General features: G+C 41.6%; 1 protein-coding gene across 20 annotated transcripts in view; it reads right to left on the bottom strand.

Annotated features, from left to right (window-relative positions):
* cadpsb (Ca2+-dependent activator protein for secretion b) overlaps positions 1-6,685 on the bottom strand; it is a 61,472-nt gene extending 54,787 nt beyond the window's left edge. For 8 of the 20 annotated variants that reach the window (XM_034586322.1, XM_034586321.1, XM_034586305.1 and 5 more), the window contains exon 1: positions 6,006-6,684. In XM_034586322.1, coding sequence (XP_034442213.1) covers positions 6,006-6,341 — 336 coding nt within the window. In that variant the 5' untranslated portion in view covers positions 6,342-6,684. Of the gene's footprint in view, positions 1-6,005 lie in introns of all 20 variants that reach the window. The other 12 variants (XM_034586324.1, XM_034586311.1, XM_034586315.1 and 9 more) reach the window with 4 other exon arrangements.
* Between the last annotated feature and the right edge of the window lie 8,568 nt (positions 6,686-15,253).

Below are 15,253 nucleotides of genomic sequence, written 5' to 3'. Positions count from 1 at the left end.
TTTTACCCTTTTTTCTGAGTTTAACCAAATACCAGCATTGGGAGCAGGGATTATATTCTACATAGCAATAAAAAGAAAATAATAGGAGCTCTACAGATTAATCCGGCTCAATCCATGCATACATTCTGAGGACACATTAACTGTCCTCATCCAGACAATTCTGCCTCATGTCCGAGGACTGTGTCCCTCAGACAACAGGGATTGTTTTGTGTTGTGCCACCGGGATAAAGGTTGAACTTTAGACGCTTCACTCTTGTCTTTACCCAAATTATGTTGCCGCTTTGTGCGCGAGACAAGATTACATAGACTATGTAGGTTCTACTGTAATTAACAAGTACATACTGTGCTGGAGAGAAACAACTCCGGGTACGAGGTTTTCTTTCAAGCTAGATCAGATACATCTTTGCACCTTGTGAGGAATAAACAACGCTTCCTTCAAACATTGACTCCTGAATGATGACAGACAGAGACTCTGCACTGTAAGATTTGCATTTCTGTTGCCGTTTATGTGAGTATGTGCGCACCAAATATCAGGTCACACCACTGAATTATTTAAATACGTAAACACCATCACTCAATTTTATCCTGACTGTGATTGTCGCTCTCGAACAGGTCAAATCTTTAGGAAAAGAAGTTGTTAATATTACGACACATAATAAAATGAATCTTAGCTTTCCCCCTTGGTTTATAAGCAGAGGAGACGCTTCAATCTTGAATCTGTGATACGTTACACGCTGCTGCACAGACCGTGGGTGGGGGGGGGGGGTATTTCGCCTCCTGCTTTTCAGCTGTCATCCCTTTGGAATCAACTTCCAAAGCCGTACGTCATTGAACACCTTTATTCTTGATGTAAGTGGCGCTAATACACGCTTCACGTCTGCGACAAGAGAGACAAACATGTTCAAAACCAGCTGTCAAACGCTGATTGACATTTTATCGGCAAATCGGAGCTCGACTTTCACACAAATGGCGAAGCGTCTTTCTCTGTCAAAGAATGGCTTTTTTTTCTTTAGGCAGACTGCCATTTGAAGCTTTAACATAATAATGTTAATGATTCAGTTCTCCAGCTCTCCATTCACTGCCCCTCTCTTCATGAACTTAATGAGCTCCGGCTGTTCAGTCTCAGTTGTCTATGTCTAAATGTTCCTCAGTCAGATGGAGAGTAGTCCTGGAAAATAACCTCAATGTCTTTCAAGGAACAGACGAGAAAGAGGAGACAATACGCAGGTCGGTGACATAACAGCTGTCGTCAATACACATTATCATTTTTTAAATCATGCAGTCTACAAACATCCCTGCTGCACACACACTGGAGTTTATTCCTATTATTTTTAATGTTGTTTATTTATTGATGCCTCTTCCAGTGATGGCAGTTCCCTCTCTCTTTGTTTCCTTGCTAATATATCGGCATCATCTGTCCATTATCAAAAAGTTCAAACGCTACAGCTCCCACAGAATCATAATGTATTGACATAATGTATTGACATAACAAATGTATTGACATCAAATATTTGATGATCATGTCTATGCATGATCTTGCCTGTATGACAACTTGCCCAGCTCTTCCATAGAGCTTGAATGTTTTTTTCCTCGTGTCTCAAGTGATGCAATCTAATGATGACTTCACCATTAACCTCTAATCACAGTTTAATTAATATTGTTTATCCAACAATTTCTCTAATTTACCAACACAAATGGCAAATTAGTGGAGATAACACCCATGCCCTTACTATCACGATCCTTGTTTACAGATCTGTTCCAAATACACTGTGTCATCAACAGTTTTTGCATTTAATACTATTATTCTGGTTTACATCAAAATTCAAATTAAATAAATCTGAATCCATATAGACCCGTCTCAGCACTGAACACCAAAGGAGCTCGTATGCATCCATTTCAGTCACTTCACATTCATTTCCTGCTGCACAGTTCACAGCTCCTCTCCCTCAGAGTGTCGGTGGCATAATGTATGGTGTTAAAAAGCCCAGCCAAGAAGCACTCTATTAAACAAACGTGCTGGCACATGGGTTGATTGGGTCTGATTCTCTTTGGGCCATCACACGTCCCACTCGAAGAAAAATCCTCAAACTGAGAGAATAATCACTTCTGAAAAAATACCAACACTGTGATCTATAAGAAGATTTGGATTCATCAGATGTTGTTTTTTAGCAGTTTGATCACTAATACTTTATTCTTCTTGACTTGGTGACAGCTTTCATTTATGATTCAATTCTACATAACTGAGAATATTAGATATTTTGTATATTTTTGTCCTGCCAAGGAGGTTATTTTTCCATCTGTTTGTTCGTCTGTTAGCTACTAAAAATACTGAACCGATTTCCATGAAATTTTGTGGAGGGGTGGGACATGACCCAGGAAAGAATCCATCAAATTTTAAAGCAGGTGGGATAAACAGGCGGACCCAGGGATTTTTTTTGGCAACCTTAGCCATTAGCTTTGGCAGAGGTGTGCACTCCCTGGGTGTCCTTCTAATTACCTCTGCCAAGGACATGATGTTTTCATCTGCATTTGTCTGTTTGTTTGTCTGTTATTTAGCAGCATTATACAATACAGCACAGATTCCCATGGAACTTGGTGGAGGCACAGGAATGGGTGAGGGAAGAACGCATTAAATTGTGGTGCCGATCAGGGGGTGGATTCAGAAATCTTTTTTGTGTTTGGATGGTTTGTGTTGTTTGAATGGATTTCTACAAAACATGGTGTCAGAATGAGACGCAGGAGAAGAAAGAACCCATTGCATTTTGGTGCGTATCAGGACAAAGGGATCCAATTATTTTGTATTACTTTCTTGACATAGCATTATATATACACGATTCTTCTTATTTATTTTTTTTTTTCGGAAATTTTCCAGGGAATGTCCGCTTAATTGAATTTAGATGGACTGTTGGGTCTTGGTGGTGGTATGCGCTCAATTTAGTGCTAAGTCTGCGTTGTTATGCTAACAAGTCAAAGCAAGTGAAGACTCAGTGGTGCTTTAAGCTAAATGCTGAAATGTTCAGTGATAACATATGGATGTTAAGCAGGTACAATCTTTACAGTTTTCACTGTTCCTTCTATGTGCACGTCACACAAATCACAGCCAAGGTACAATTTTGATATGTCGATGGGGCTGGATGGACAGTCAGATATCAGTTTCATTTTTACAATCGATGTTAAGAGGAACATGGATGTGAGAACCAATTTTGATAAAACTCCATGCAGGAGCTGCCATATTTCACACAGAGCCACAAATGAGAAGCTTGTGGTGCTAGAGGGAAGGTCAGGGGAATCAAGTCATTAGGATACAGCAACTGGGAACCATGGATGTCTGCACAAAATCGCATGTGACAGTCATTGAGATATTTATTCTGGGCACAAATAGGCCGACAATCAGTCCCAACAATGTAAACACTGATATTGCCATCCACAGAAAATGATTTCCGTCATGTTCTTCCCATTCTGAGTCACACTTTGTGTTATACCTGTGTACACACGTCCGGCTCATTGTCAGGAGGGTTTTTTGCCCCGCGGAGAATCCACAATGTCACATAACGCCATCAATTACACCAACAAAGTCTATATCTGTCAATAACCTGAATAACTTAATAATAACATATTCTTAGGGAGGGAGGGAGATACATTTGAATGTGTCCCAAGACAATTCGCCTTGAATACAAACACATGTGCCACTAGTAAAATATGCACATATACACTCAACCCACACGTTCGACAGCAGCGGCCTTCATACTGCAGCTGGTGAAGACTTCTTTCAGCCCCAGTGAGAACATGTTTTCCTCGCCCCTCAAAAGGAAGCGCGGGCCTGCTTCTGTCCTATTGTGTTACCCTTTCACAAGGTTATAGCAATACATTTCAAGAAGCATCAGTGGAGCCCGCATCCTCTGCAGCCCGGTCTGTTTCTCTGTGATAGCCCATCACTGCTGTTTGTGTGCCAGAGCTTCTAATAACGGATTATCATGGAGCTGCTCCACATGTTTTTGTTTTTTTTCTCCAAGGCTTTTAAGTCTTTTAATTACAGAAATTGCTTCATCATATTTCTGTGACTAATCTATAATAGCAAAAATTGTAACAGGCAACATATTAGATTGTGTAGCAAACGCTTTGAGGATTTTCCTTAATAGATTATTGTTTATGGACGTCTGAGGAGCTCGCATTCACAGAAGGTTAATGGAGAAATCTATTGTTTAATGTTTATTATATTCTTTACATATTCTTTATATTACGTGATAAATTATTTCCTCCTAACCACACTGGGCTAAACAGTTCGTCATTTAACTACATGTTAAATGACGACTACTGTAAAATGTCATGACAATATAAAAGCACAGAACTGCCAGAAAGTAATAAACCTATATTCAAGCTCACTGTTGTTTAATGTTTCTGTGTAATTAATCAACTTACTTAACTGTTGTGACTTAATGCAGCACATATGTTTTTTCCTGAAGAGATTAGACAGCGAATCAAAGTGCAGAGGCAGACTGGAGGCAGACGCGCTTTGATTGGTCTGACATCAAGCGCTGGGTTGTTTATCCCGATATTCACTCACCCACAGCAGAGCCTGTCTGCACATCCAGATATGAAAGTGCATTACTAAGCATGCATTAGACTATCGCTAACCTACGCTGAGCGGGACTACAAATAAACAAATAGATGGAAACGTTACTTATGCCTCCCACATGCACTTGTGCATGAGTCAGCAGAAAATTCAGACCATATGGCTTTAAACTGCGTCCGGGGGAAGACAAACTGTCTGCGGGGTTACACGAAAACAACAGTTACAACAGTGTTTCCCCGCAGTGAGTGACACACAATCAGCCTGAGATTAGCTGAGCTGAATGAATCTTCTGCAGGTCCACAGAAGCCACACTGAACACAACTCGTGCATTGTGAGGAGAGCCACAAGAAACCTGGGAGACTGTCTCACTGAGAGATCAGTGTTTGAAGGTAGCCCGCCACGAAACAGACTCATCGTTGCGTAATCCCATTCATTTTTAATCAAGTGTTGTGACGGTGTGGGAGAACAAACACTGGATGCTCTTTCAAATACACAAACCAAAGACAAGAAACTGGGGCCATTGACCTGATCAAGAATCAAGGTTCCTGTGGTACAGTTGGACCTTTGTGACTTTCACAGTAAGGACATCATGAGCCAAAACTGGTTCCAACCTCAATGGAGCCACACAGCAGCAGTGAAACCAGGATGGGGCCCTTGCCTCTTACAGGAACTCATGAATCTCTAAAGATGGACCTCCTGTATTATTATTTTTCCTCTGAAAATTGAATTAAAATGAAAACGTTCATGTCAGTAAACGTTAATGCAATTAATTGACTGTAGCCCATCGAGAGGAGCCTGGCTCATCTGCAGAGGAGGCAGGCTATTAAGCAACCCTCCTCAAGAGGTCTGTGCCCAGGAGTCACCTTGGGAGGCCAAATTGACGGGATAAGTGATGGCGCTAGCGGGTTGGAATTGGGTATCTGCCAGGAGGGCAGGACGTGGAGCCACAGAACAGCTGCATAACAAATGGACAGCAGGTCTTTGGTGAGATGTGGGCCAACAAGGACAATGACACCGTCCCGTTTCTGATCGCCCTCCACCATCTCCTGAACGCCCTTTCAGTTAACGGGCACGCGGGGGCTCTGGGATTGATCTCACTTGTGAGCCTGTGTAGTGGAGGCTGCACTCAGGCTGCAGCTCTGCAGCACACAGGCTGCTGCCATGTGTCCTTTCACTATCCGGAGCTCGGAGCGCCTTTATGGGCTCCTGTCATGCTCTGAGGATTTCAACATTTTGCGTCAAAAACAAGCAAACAAACAAACAAACGGTGGTTTCACTGGGACGCTGCTGAATCCACGCGCTGCTTTATAGGCCCATAAACCCCTGTGTGTTCGAGCTTATGTAGGTCATCGGTGACAGCGTCCGAGATATGACAGCAGGCATCTCGTCAGCGTGTGGTTCATAATTATGCCTTTGCACCGAGGGCCCTTACCTTCTGCTGTCGCCTTGCCATGTCTGTGGGCTGTTTGGCGTTGAATGGATAAGCAACGCATCGCATCACAAACACATACAGCTGCAGCTTCTTCTTGCGCTCCTCTTCCTCCCTCTGCAGCTTCTCCAGGTCCTCCTTCTCCTCGCTGACGGCGGACGGGCTCGGGCTCGTCGGACGGGCGCTGCTGCGGCTGCTGCTGCTGGGCGCCAGTCCGCCCTGGCTCTCGGTGGTCCGACTCGGGGAGATGCGGGTCCCGGCCTGGGGTGCCGTCGCCTCCTTGCATTCCTCCTCCACTATCCCATCAGATTCCTCCTCGCTGGACGACGGGTCTAACATCTTGCACTAGAGGCGACGCGTGCCTACAGAAAAACCTAACCTTCTCGGTGTGGAGGAGAGTTGTCAGTGTCCCGGTGATGGTTGTGCCGTTGTCTTTAATCCTTTGCCAGTAAATGGTGGAATATACCCGGAGTGGAGGCAGGGGGAGGCCCTGGTTGTACTGAGGGATGTCAGCAGCACGAGTGGAGCTGGAGGAGGTTGAGTCCGCTTCACACTGAGCTTTCTCCGCCTGCGCCGAGCACTCGTCGCTGCTTACGTATTTTCTGTGTTTTATTGGCCAGTCACTGCTGCGGATGTGAGCGGGGGGAGGTGAGAGGGGAGGATGGGAGGATGGGAGGGGGCAGGGGGGAGAGTAGTGTACGGATGAGGAGAAGGAGAGAGATTTTTTTTCTGGTGGGAGCGGGTGATGGCCTCCTCCTCCTCCTCCTCCTCCTCCTCCTCCTCCTGCTGCTGCTGCCGAGGAGCTGTCCGCGGTGCTGAGCGCGTGAACCAGGGCAGTGACGGATGCGCGGCGGCTCGTCCTTGAGCCCGTAGCTTGGCTGAATCGTCCCGTCCTGCAGTGGTACACCTAAGATGGCTGCCACGGGATCCCTCTGATATTGTCACTGAAATGGGGAACGTTACTCAGTTCGTGGGCAGAGCACGCGGATGCAGATTAGTAGGTGTAAAAGAATTCCCCCTAATGGCTCCAGCATGCAGCCGCCCCGTGCTGTGTGCTGGAGGGTGGGGTGCACGGCCATGCCGACACTCAGCTGCTCGCCGTGGATGCTGGAGTGTTGCACCATGTGCTGGCATCTCCAGCCGGAATACTGAATCTCACAGCAGTCAAAGAAACTGTCACATGCAGTTAACACAGGGTGGACAGTACAATGAAAGGTGTTGGACAAGAAGAAACCGACCAGCAGTGCAATAGTGACATTAAAATTTAAATATAGGTAAAAAAGAGCTTACTATAAAAAGGTCAAATACAATACAATACAAACTAAGACATGGAGTGTGAATAGTTATTGCACAAGTGTATGCATAGTTATTGCACCGTGTGTGTACCAGTATGGATGTCTAGAACAAAAGCCAGAGGGTTATTGCAGTATATGTAGCGAATTTCATTTATATGTTAAAATAAAACCATGCTGCATTTGTATGAGAGCATTGCTATGATTTGTTATTTAATAAAGTGGTCACGTGACCTTTTTTTACTCATTCCAGTACAGCCTGCTAAAAGAAATGGGCTCCTCATAATCTAACACTACAGAAGAACAAATCCGAACAGACCAGCGTTAACATGACTCATGCTTTGCTTTAATAAACTCGTTTTTTAAATTCATTTTGCGTATCTGTGCAAACAAGGCGGCGTCGTCATTCTGCCACATGATACGATCCTCTCAGATGTTGTGCAGCATTAAGATAAGCACTGTGGGTGATTCATTTTATTTCTTCTAGCCTAAACAATATCTAAAATAAATCTTAGTCTTTGAATATCCAGACTTTGATAATCCAGACCACTGAAAAGGCAGAATAAGATCACATGAGAAATAAAAAAGACTTCACTTATTCTTATGTGTTGATACAGCAGCTTGAAAGTAATAGCAGGACACCTGCCACAGCTACAGTATCTCACCCTCCGACCCCTTACCAGAGTGACCTGATTGCTGTACCACTATTAACTTAATTAAACTGACGGGCAAGTCGCTATTGGCCTGAATGAATTAAGTAGCAGGAATCCACTGCCAAATACTTTCACTGATTCAGGAACACGGCTGAGGAAAACGTGTGCCACTCTGCCACAACATTAAAACAGGTAACTATTGACATGGATGGTGGATCAATGTATTTTTCATTTAGGCAAGCCATGAAGCAAATATATTATATTTTAACTCCAAAATAAGTTTAAATTCACATTACCAATGCTTTAGAATGAACTCAGATATACACCAATCTGACATATCATTATTAAATCAAAGACCTTTTTTGCACATTTTGACTGAGAGATTTTCAACAAAACTATATCTGGCAAATCCCCTGTTCATTATTACCTCCACCATGCAGGTTATGTTGTCGTCTGCATTTTTTTGTCTTCAGCAAAAACTACTAGATGGATTAACACAAAACTAGTTGGAATGATGCGCTCTGAATTGGGGAAGAACCCATAAAATGTTGGTGCGGCTCCAGGTTTTTTTTCACTTTCTTCAGCATTGCAAAATATAGCATTTTTAAAATGTTTTCACCAATTTCCTCGGGAATAATTCATAGATCTAGAAGAAGAACAACAAGAGAGGGGACCGATATCTTTGTTTGGTGCGGCTTGATTGAATGTAAGGGGACTGTTGGGCCTCGGCCGAGGTACGTGCTCTTCTAAACGCTATTCTAGTTACCTATAAAACCTAATTCACAGTATTCACACATGATAGGCGCAGGTTAGTTGATAATTACACAGCAACCCTGTTATTTCTTTTCTTATTTATTACTCCCCGATCCTTTAGATTTATCTCTCTGATGTGTCTGTGAGTGCACCCTTAGATCTGGAACCCTTCGCTGTTGCCACTTAACCTAGTGACCTGTCTGTAATCATAGATAGGGGTGAGATCAATTAATCAATGGTTGGCTCTAGTCCATCTCAACATTTTTGCATAATCCACAGCCTGTATTTGCTCTTGCTTTGCTCTACCTTTTTTCACAGAGGACATTTTTAATATATCACAGGATAAAATACTACCGTTAATGATGGTCGAATTCCATTTAGTTGCCTCCGTTGCAGTTCAGGGAGTTAATTATCAGGGAATGTGTGTTTGGAGTCTGACTGCCTATGGTTGTTTTTTGGGGGTTGACCACATCTCCGGAGGACTATAGTGAAAACGTAAACAAAGCAACAGAGTTTGTCTGTGATCCAGGTTAATCTTTAGAAATGCTCTGATTTAAAATGTGACCTATTCTGAAGGAACCACTTATTCTGACCCTGCACTGGGCTCACCTCCCCCCACCCTCACACGTCTTACTGTACCAACATACCCACCGCAGTCTTTACAGTGTGAGCTCGGCGCCTGCACATTTCACCTCTGAGATCAAATTCAATCCGACAGCTGGACTGACTAACCGCTACTCCAGATGTTGCTTGTGCGTCTGACCAGTAAATTCCCTGCAGGTCGCCAATGCTTTCAAGGACTCCTCAGCTCTGATTTTGCTCTTGGGCTCCCCTGTTGCCCTGACCTGGTGTTTGATAGTCTTTTGGTTTTAACTCACAAGGCTATGAGACTTCCCTGTGTCCTCAGCTGGTGACACTCTCAGTTCCTGATGTGTGAGGCAGTAGACTGACACCCCTTGGTTCTCTGTGACTGCACAGTCCTGTGTGAGTTCCCTTTAGAAAAGTCTAGCACTAACCTCAGCAGCAGAACCTTTTAAACATTAATAATTGACTGATGTTCTCTTCCGCGCTCCTCTACTTCAACTAGAGTGTGTACACATTAAATGTTGATGTTCTTCACGGCACCACAACACAAAGACCAGCATTGTATGCCAACAGCTGGAATTTTTCATTTGTTTGTGCTTTCAGAAATTCAGAATTCAAATTTTTGCTGAAACTGACTCACAATTGGTCGAGTGCCTGCATTAGCGGCACCTTGATTATCCCCCGATCACTACTGCATAGACTCCGGCTCCAAATTATGTCGAAAGCACAAGATGATAGAACCCATATCTGGGTATTTCCAGTCTGTGGATTCTACAATAATTGTGGGTTCATCACTATGAGTGACCTCGTTTACATACAAGTAACCATGTGATCAATTGTCGGTATAAAGATGTTGATTATATATTAATACAGTGCTTTTTAACGTATCTGACTAAACTCCATCAGCTGATGAAGACTATGTGATAAAGCACCAGAGCGGCTGGGATTCGCGGTGACATTATTTTCTCAACTGCCGTCTCCAAGGTCATGAATGAACGTTGAGCCTCAGTCTTCATGTAATGAGGCCATGTCCCTTTAATAAGACTCCATGTGATGTTTGGTCACATGAGCACTTAAGCCACTTATGTATCTGTCAAATAATGGGGAAAAATGCACAAAAAAAACTGTAAGAGTATAAGTTATTCCTCGAGAAAATAAAGTGACAGGTTGCTGATATTCGCCTTTCATCATCATCAGAGATGAGATGAATCATTTGAACTTCCCTCGACCCGAACCCTGTATTCATTATTAATTGCAGCCATGCTCTATAGGAACGGGCCTGACTTTACCATCACACATAATGCTCCTCTCAGAGTCTTCTTCTTAACGCTCAGGTTTTTCATTCATTCAGTCCGAGTGGTTTTTAGATTGAAATGTTTAAGACCCTCACATCACAGTGCAATTAAAAACTATAAATAATGGTGCTGCCCTAGGAGATGTAAAGCACACGGTGACACAGTGAAAGATCACAGAATAACTGCATGATAACATATTCATGACTACCCTCCCTTTCATTTTATAAATCTTCTCTCCCTCTGTATATATATATATATATATATATATATATATATATATATATATATATATACGGAGCATGTTTATTTCATTCAGTGTTTGTTCTTGACAGAGTGACTGAGTGTGAGTAAGATGCTGGAGACCGATTTAACTTGTCCACTTTCAGTTGATTCAGATCTGTGCTCCTCTTTTTAGACATTAGCCTGGGGTTTAGTCACCGGCCATAAGCTTTAAATTCAGCTGCATTTAAAAAAAACAGTTTAAAGAGGTGGAGGAGAAGTGATGCACGCACACACACACACACACACACACACACACACACACACACACACACACACACACACTGCAGACACACATGCACGCTGAGAGAGACTCCGAGCTTCTCTGGAGTTAGCTGAGGAGCTCTTTGAAATATTTAAATGCTTGGAGCGTTTTTAATGTGGGATTGATGGAATAGGGTCAGTATCAGCGCTGCCGTTTCCACAGTCGTTTCAGGGAGAGCTTTGCACCAAGTAAATACTGTATGATGACGCTCAACATTTTCAGCAGGATTCTGTTTACATCCCAGGTGACTGGCAATTCAAGTCATGTGCTGAAACAAATGTGTTTCCTATTAAATCGACTGGATATATACATGAAAATGAAGGTGGTTGAAATTGTTTTTTTAGCAGTAAGGAGATTTCTGTTTTCAATCACCGATCTCTACAAATCTTATTACATAGCATATCTCCCTTGATTTTGTTTTTCTCTGTGCTGGTAAAAACATGATTAGAGTATTTTCCATGGTCCATCTTTGACATTAATCCTGTTGAGGTGGCGTCCACGCAGGTTTATAGGATCACATTTTGTTTTTTGGTTGATCTGTTTCAAATTCCTCTTGATATCTCATTACATTGAAATGTGTCTTATTGAACATTACTTTGCATTAGAAAACCTGTTTAGCTTTATAGATAATTTGCAGAAGTTCATTTTTGTATTGGAAAATTATACCACTATACTATACTATATATTATCTTTGTTAATGTATGCCATTTCTGCTTGTGTAACTATCAAGATGACCTTTGATGACCTGCCTCACAGCAGATGCACTGGGTATCAGTCTCTGACGGTTCCGGGACGTCAGAGCCGCAAATCTGAACGAACTGTGCTTGCCTCCTCCACGAGGACCTTGAAAAAGGCCCCTGTCCTGTGTCTTATCTCCTGGGATCTTACTTCTCACTCGGTTCACACACACACACATTTATCCTCTTCACCAAATCTGCATATAAGAGCACGCTTGCGAGTGTTTTCACATCTACACATGTCCGCATGCTGTAAGATCTGTGTGACCTTCCTTGCAAGGAATAAAGTATAACAAAGACCATTATTCTCGGATCTCTTTATTTTAGAAGCCTCACCAGGTCAAATTTCCGCCACATTTTCTTTTTCACAATTTCAGGGTACAGTGAAGTAAACAGTCTTCTCAACTGACATATAGCATTGTCTCTCTGCATGTTTCATATTACATAGCTGTAGCCCTCTGCAAGAAAATTGGGAAACCTACTGTATGTCAACCATTGGTGGACGGTGAGTTTAGCATATTGTATGTGTTGTTTTTTTCCTTAGTGACAGGTGGAGGCCCCATGAAAACCACCAGATTTATGCTTATCTCTTCCTCCCACAGTTTTCAGTGTAGAGGGGAGATGATGCCAGAAAAAGTGTCATCAATAATGCAGCGGGAGGATGGAGCCTCTCCACTTTAACATGATGAAAAACCCTACAGCTGTTAGACCAGCACAGTCCTCTCTAAAGCTGGAGTGTGCGATTCATCCGTTCAGCGGGCACAGTCGATAAGTTGCTGCCCGTTAAGCTCATTGTACACGTAGCAGACACAATCATCTGCGGAGGGAAGAGAGATCAAAAGCTGTGAGAAAGTAAGAAAGAGCTCATCACTGCAGCGTCAGAGATTTTCTTCTCAATCAGCACGGCTGAGCACTGCCCTCTGTTGACTGAATGATTTAAAATGCATGTGAAAGTAGGCTAAAACAGCCAGAGCAAAACAAGTGGATGTTTGGATTCATCACTAACAAGATTCATGTTTCAACTGAAGGCAGATAAGAAAAACCACACAGCAAACGCTCGTCTTTGAGAGTAAACACAACCATGATTAAAAGAAAATTATTCTATATGAAAGTAAAGAATAAAAAGAATAATTGCACTCCAAAAAATGTCATTCATTAAGTTTCAACGCAATACACTAATTATTCTTGAGAGCACAAACACATCGCCAGAGGAACCACCTTCCTTTGCTCGAATGGGGCTTGATGTGTGTAAAACCAGGATAATAAAACACTCTGAAGTGGATTTTGATCAACGGCCTCCCTATTAGTTGTAGCCATAGATTATATATTATCACCCACCTTAATTAACCAGTTTTTAAACAAATTGTGGTTTGTAATCCAACCATGAATGTGGATGTGAAACCTGCCATTCACTATTTCCTATGTAATAGTAATAATATTTTCCTCACTTGTGAGCAATAACATGAGATTTCAGGCAGATATCATCACATTATCACTGCAGATTGTGGTGTTGAGTGTTGCTCACATATCTATAAAATGCAGCATGTTGCATTGTGTGATTGTAGAATTCATAAACTTAAAACCACCTCCATGTTTAATTCATATTATTTATTTTCCACCACTGTGTGTTTGCAGTGAAGAGCAGTCGCAGGTAATAAGTAAGCACCACAACATTACAGAAAGAATATTACGACAGCTATAGTTCATACACTTTCAAATTTCTTAAGATCTTTCGAATAAAGAATTTCTATGTGAAATCTTGATTTTCTTCCACAGTTGCTGAGGAGCATTGTTCTCATAGTGGAACAAAAAAACCTGACAAGTAAGTTCTGATACAACACTGAGGTAAATCAACAGAGGTTCTCTGTAGCTCAGAGGATTCACCGACAACACTCAGCTGTAGGGGAAAACCTTATTTCTCTACACTCTTGTTCATCAAACCTCTGTTCACTGTTACACTGTGGATATTCAGTTATGTGCTTCTCAAAACTACAGTAGACAGAATATCAAATAGTTGCGACCCACACCAGAGACAGAGCTGGGTGTTGTGGAGTGTTCTATTTAAATCAGTTGTTTTACATTTCTTAGTCTCATTCAAAGACAGAAATTGGATGAATATTTCAAGACTGACTTTATGGTTTTATTATTGGTGGTGTTTTGTTCAGCTGGGAATTACAATCTCCTTGTCTTTGACCAAACTGGAGGGGGGGGGGGGGGGGGGGGGGGGGGGGTCACGTCCTCATCTGCTGCATCAACCTCTGTGTTTTTATATCAGTGTAACGTTCCTCTCAGTCTCTGGATAATTTGCTGTATTTTACAGCTAAAGTTCAAGTTGCAGTGCATTTAATAATTTATTTCGATACGACCCTAAACTCATCCCTCTTTGAGGAGAAATCTGTAATACTGATTTATTACCAAAAGAGGTCAGTAGAATCCTTTTAACAGTTCAAATGGCCTAATCATCGATAGACAGTTAGGAAATAAAATGTTCAAGTATCTATCAGTGATAGATAGATAGATAGATAGATAGATAGATAGATAGATAGATAGACAGATAGATAGATAGATAGATAGATAGATAGATAGATAGATAGATAGATAGATAGATAGATAGATAGATAGATAGATAGACAGATAGATAGATACATAGATAGATAGATAGATAGATAGATAGATGGAATGCTTTATTATGTTTTATCACAATAAGATTCAGATATACTTTTATACGTTATAATCAATAACTAAATCAATCAGACACTGTATGTTCCTACGCAGATATTACCTATTATTGTAAATAGCATGATTACAGTTACATATTTTCCATCACAATTTCTGGGGCATTGATTGTGTACATTTGTTGATCAGGTGTGATATTTCAATACATTTCTGTTATATGTTTGTCTGTTTGTCCAGATGAAGCTGCACTAGTAGTGAGCTACAGTGAAATTACAACAGGTTTCCAAGCAGCCTGAGAATTTATCTCAATCTACAACATTGTAATGATAAGAATCCATGTGCATTAACTTAAAAGCACGAAGACCTTTATATACTGAATCATAAGAACATTTTGGAATACATTTGAATCACCATGGCAACACAGGTTTCGATGAGGACTCACTTAGATGTATTATTAAATACATTCAATCAATTACCTTATTTTATTACACACCCACAAAAACATTATATATTCAGAAGAGAGGGAGGCTAATTAAGTTAAATTATTTATTTGGGCCAAATAACCCCCGACTTTTTTGTATTTTTACCCCACAGCAAAACAAACCAAAGGTAAAAAACTACCATGATTAGTTTCCCTGTACTTCAATGATTATGATAACAAGCACCTTTAAAATACTGTATATAAATGCGCAAAATCTAAATACTAAAATAGCACA

Source organism: Hippoglossus hippoglossus, chromosome 5 (genome assembly GCF_009819705.1).
Source record: "Hippoglossus hippoglossus isolate fHipHip1 chromosome 5, fHipHip1.pri, whole genome shotgun sequence".
Lineage (NCBI taxonomy): Eukaryota > Metazoa > Chordata > Actinopteri > Pleuronectiformes > Pleuronectidae > Hippoglossus > Hippoglossus hippoglossus.
This window is presented reverse-complemented; position numbering and strand designations above follow the sequence as displayed.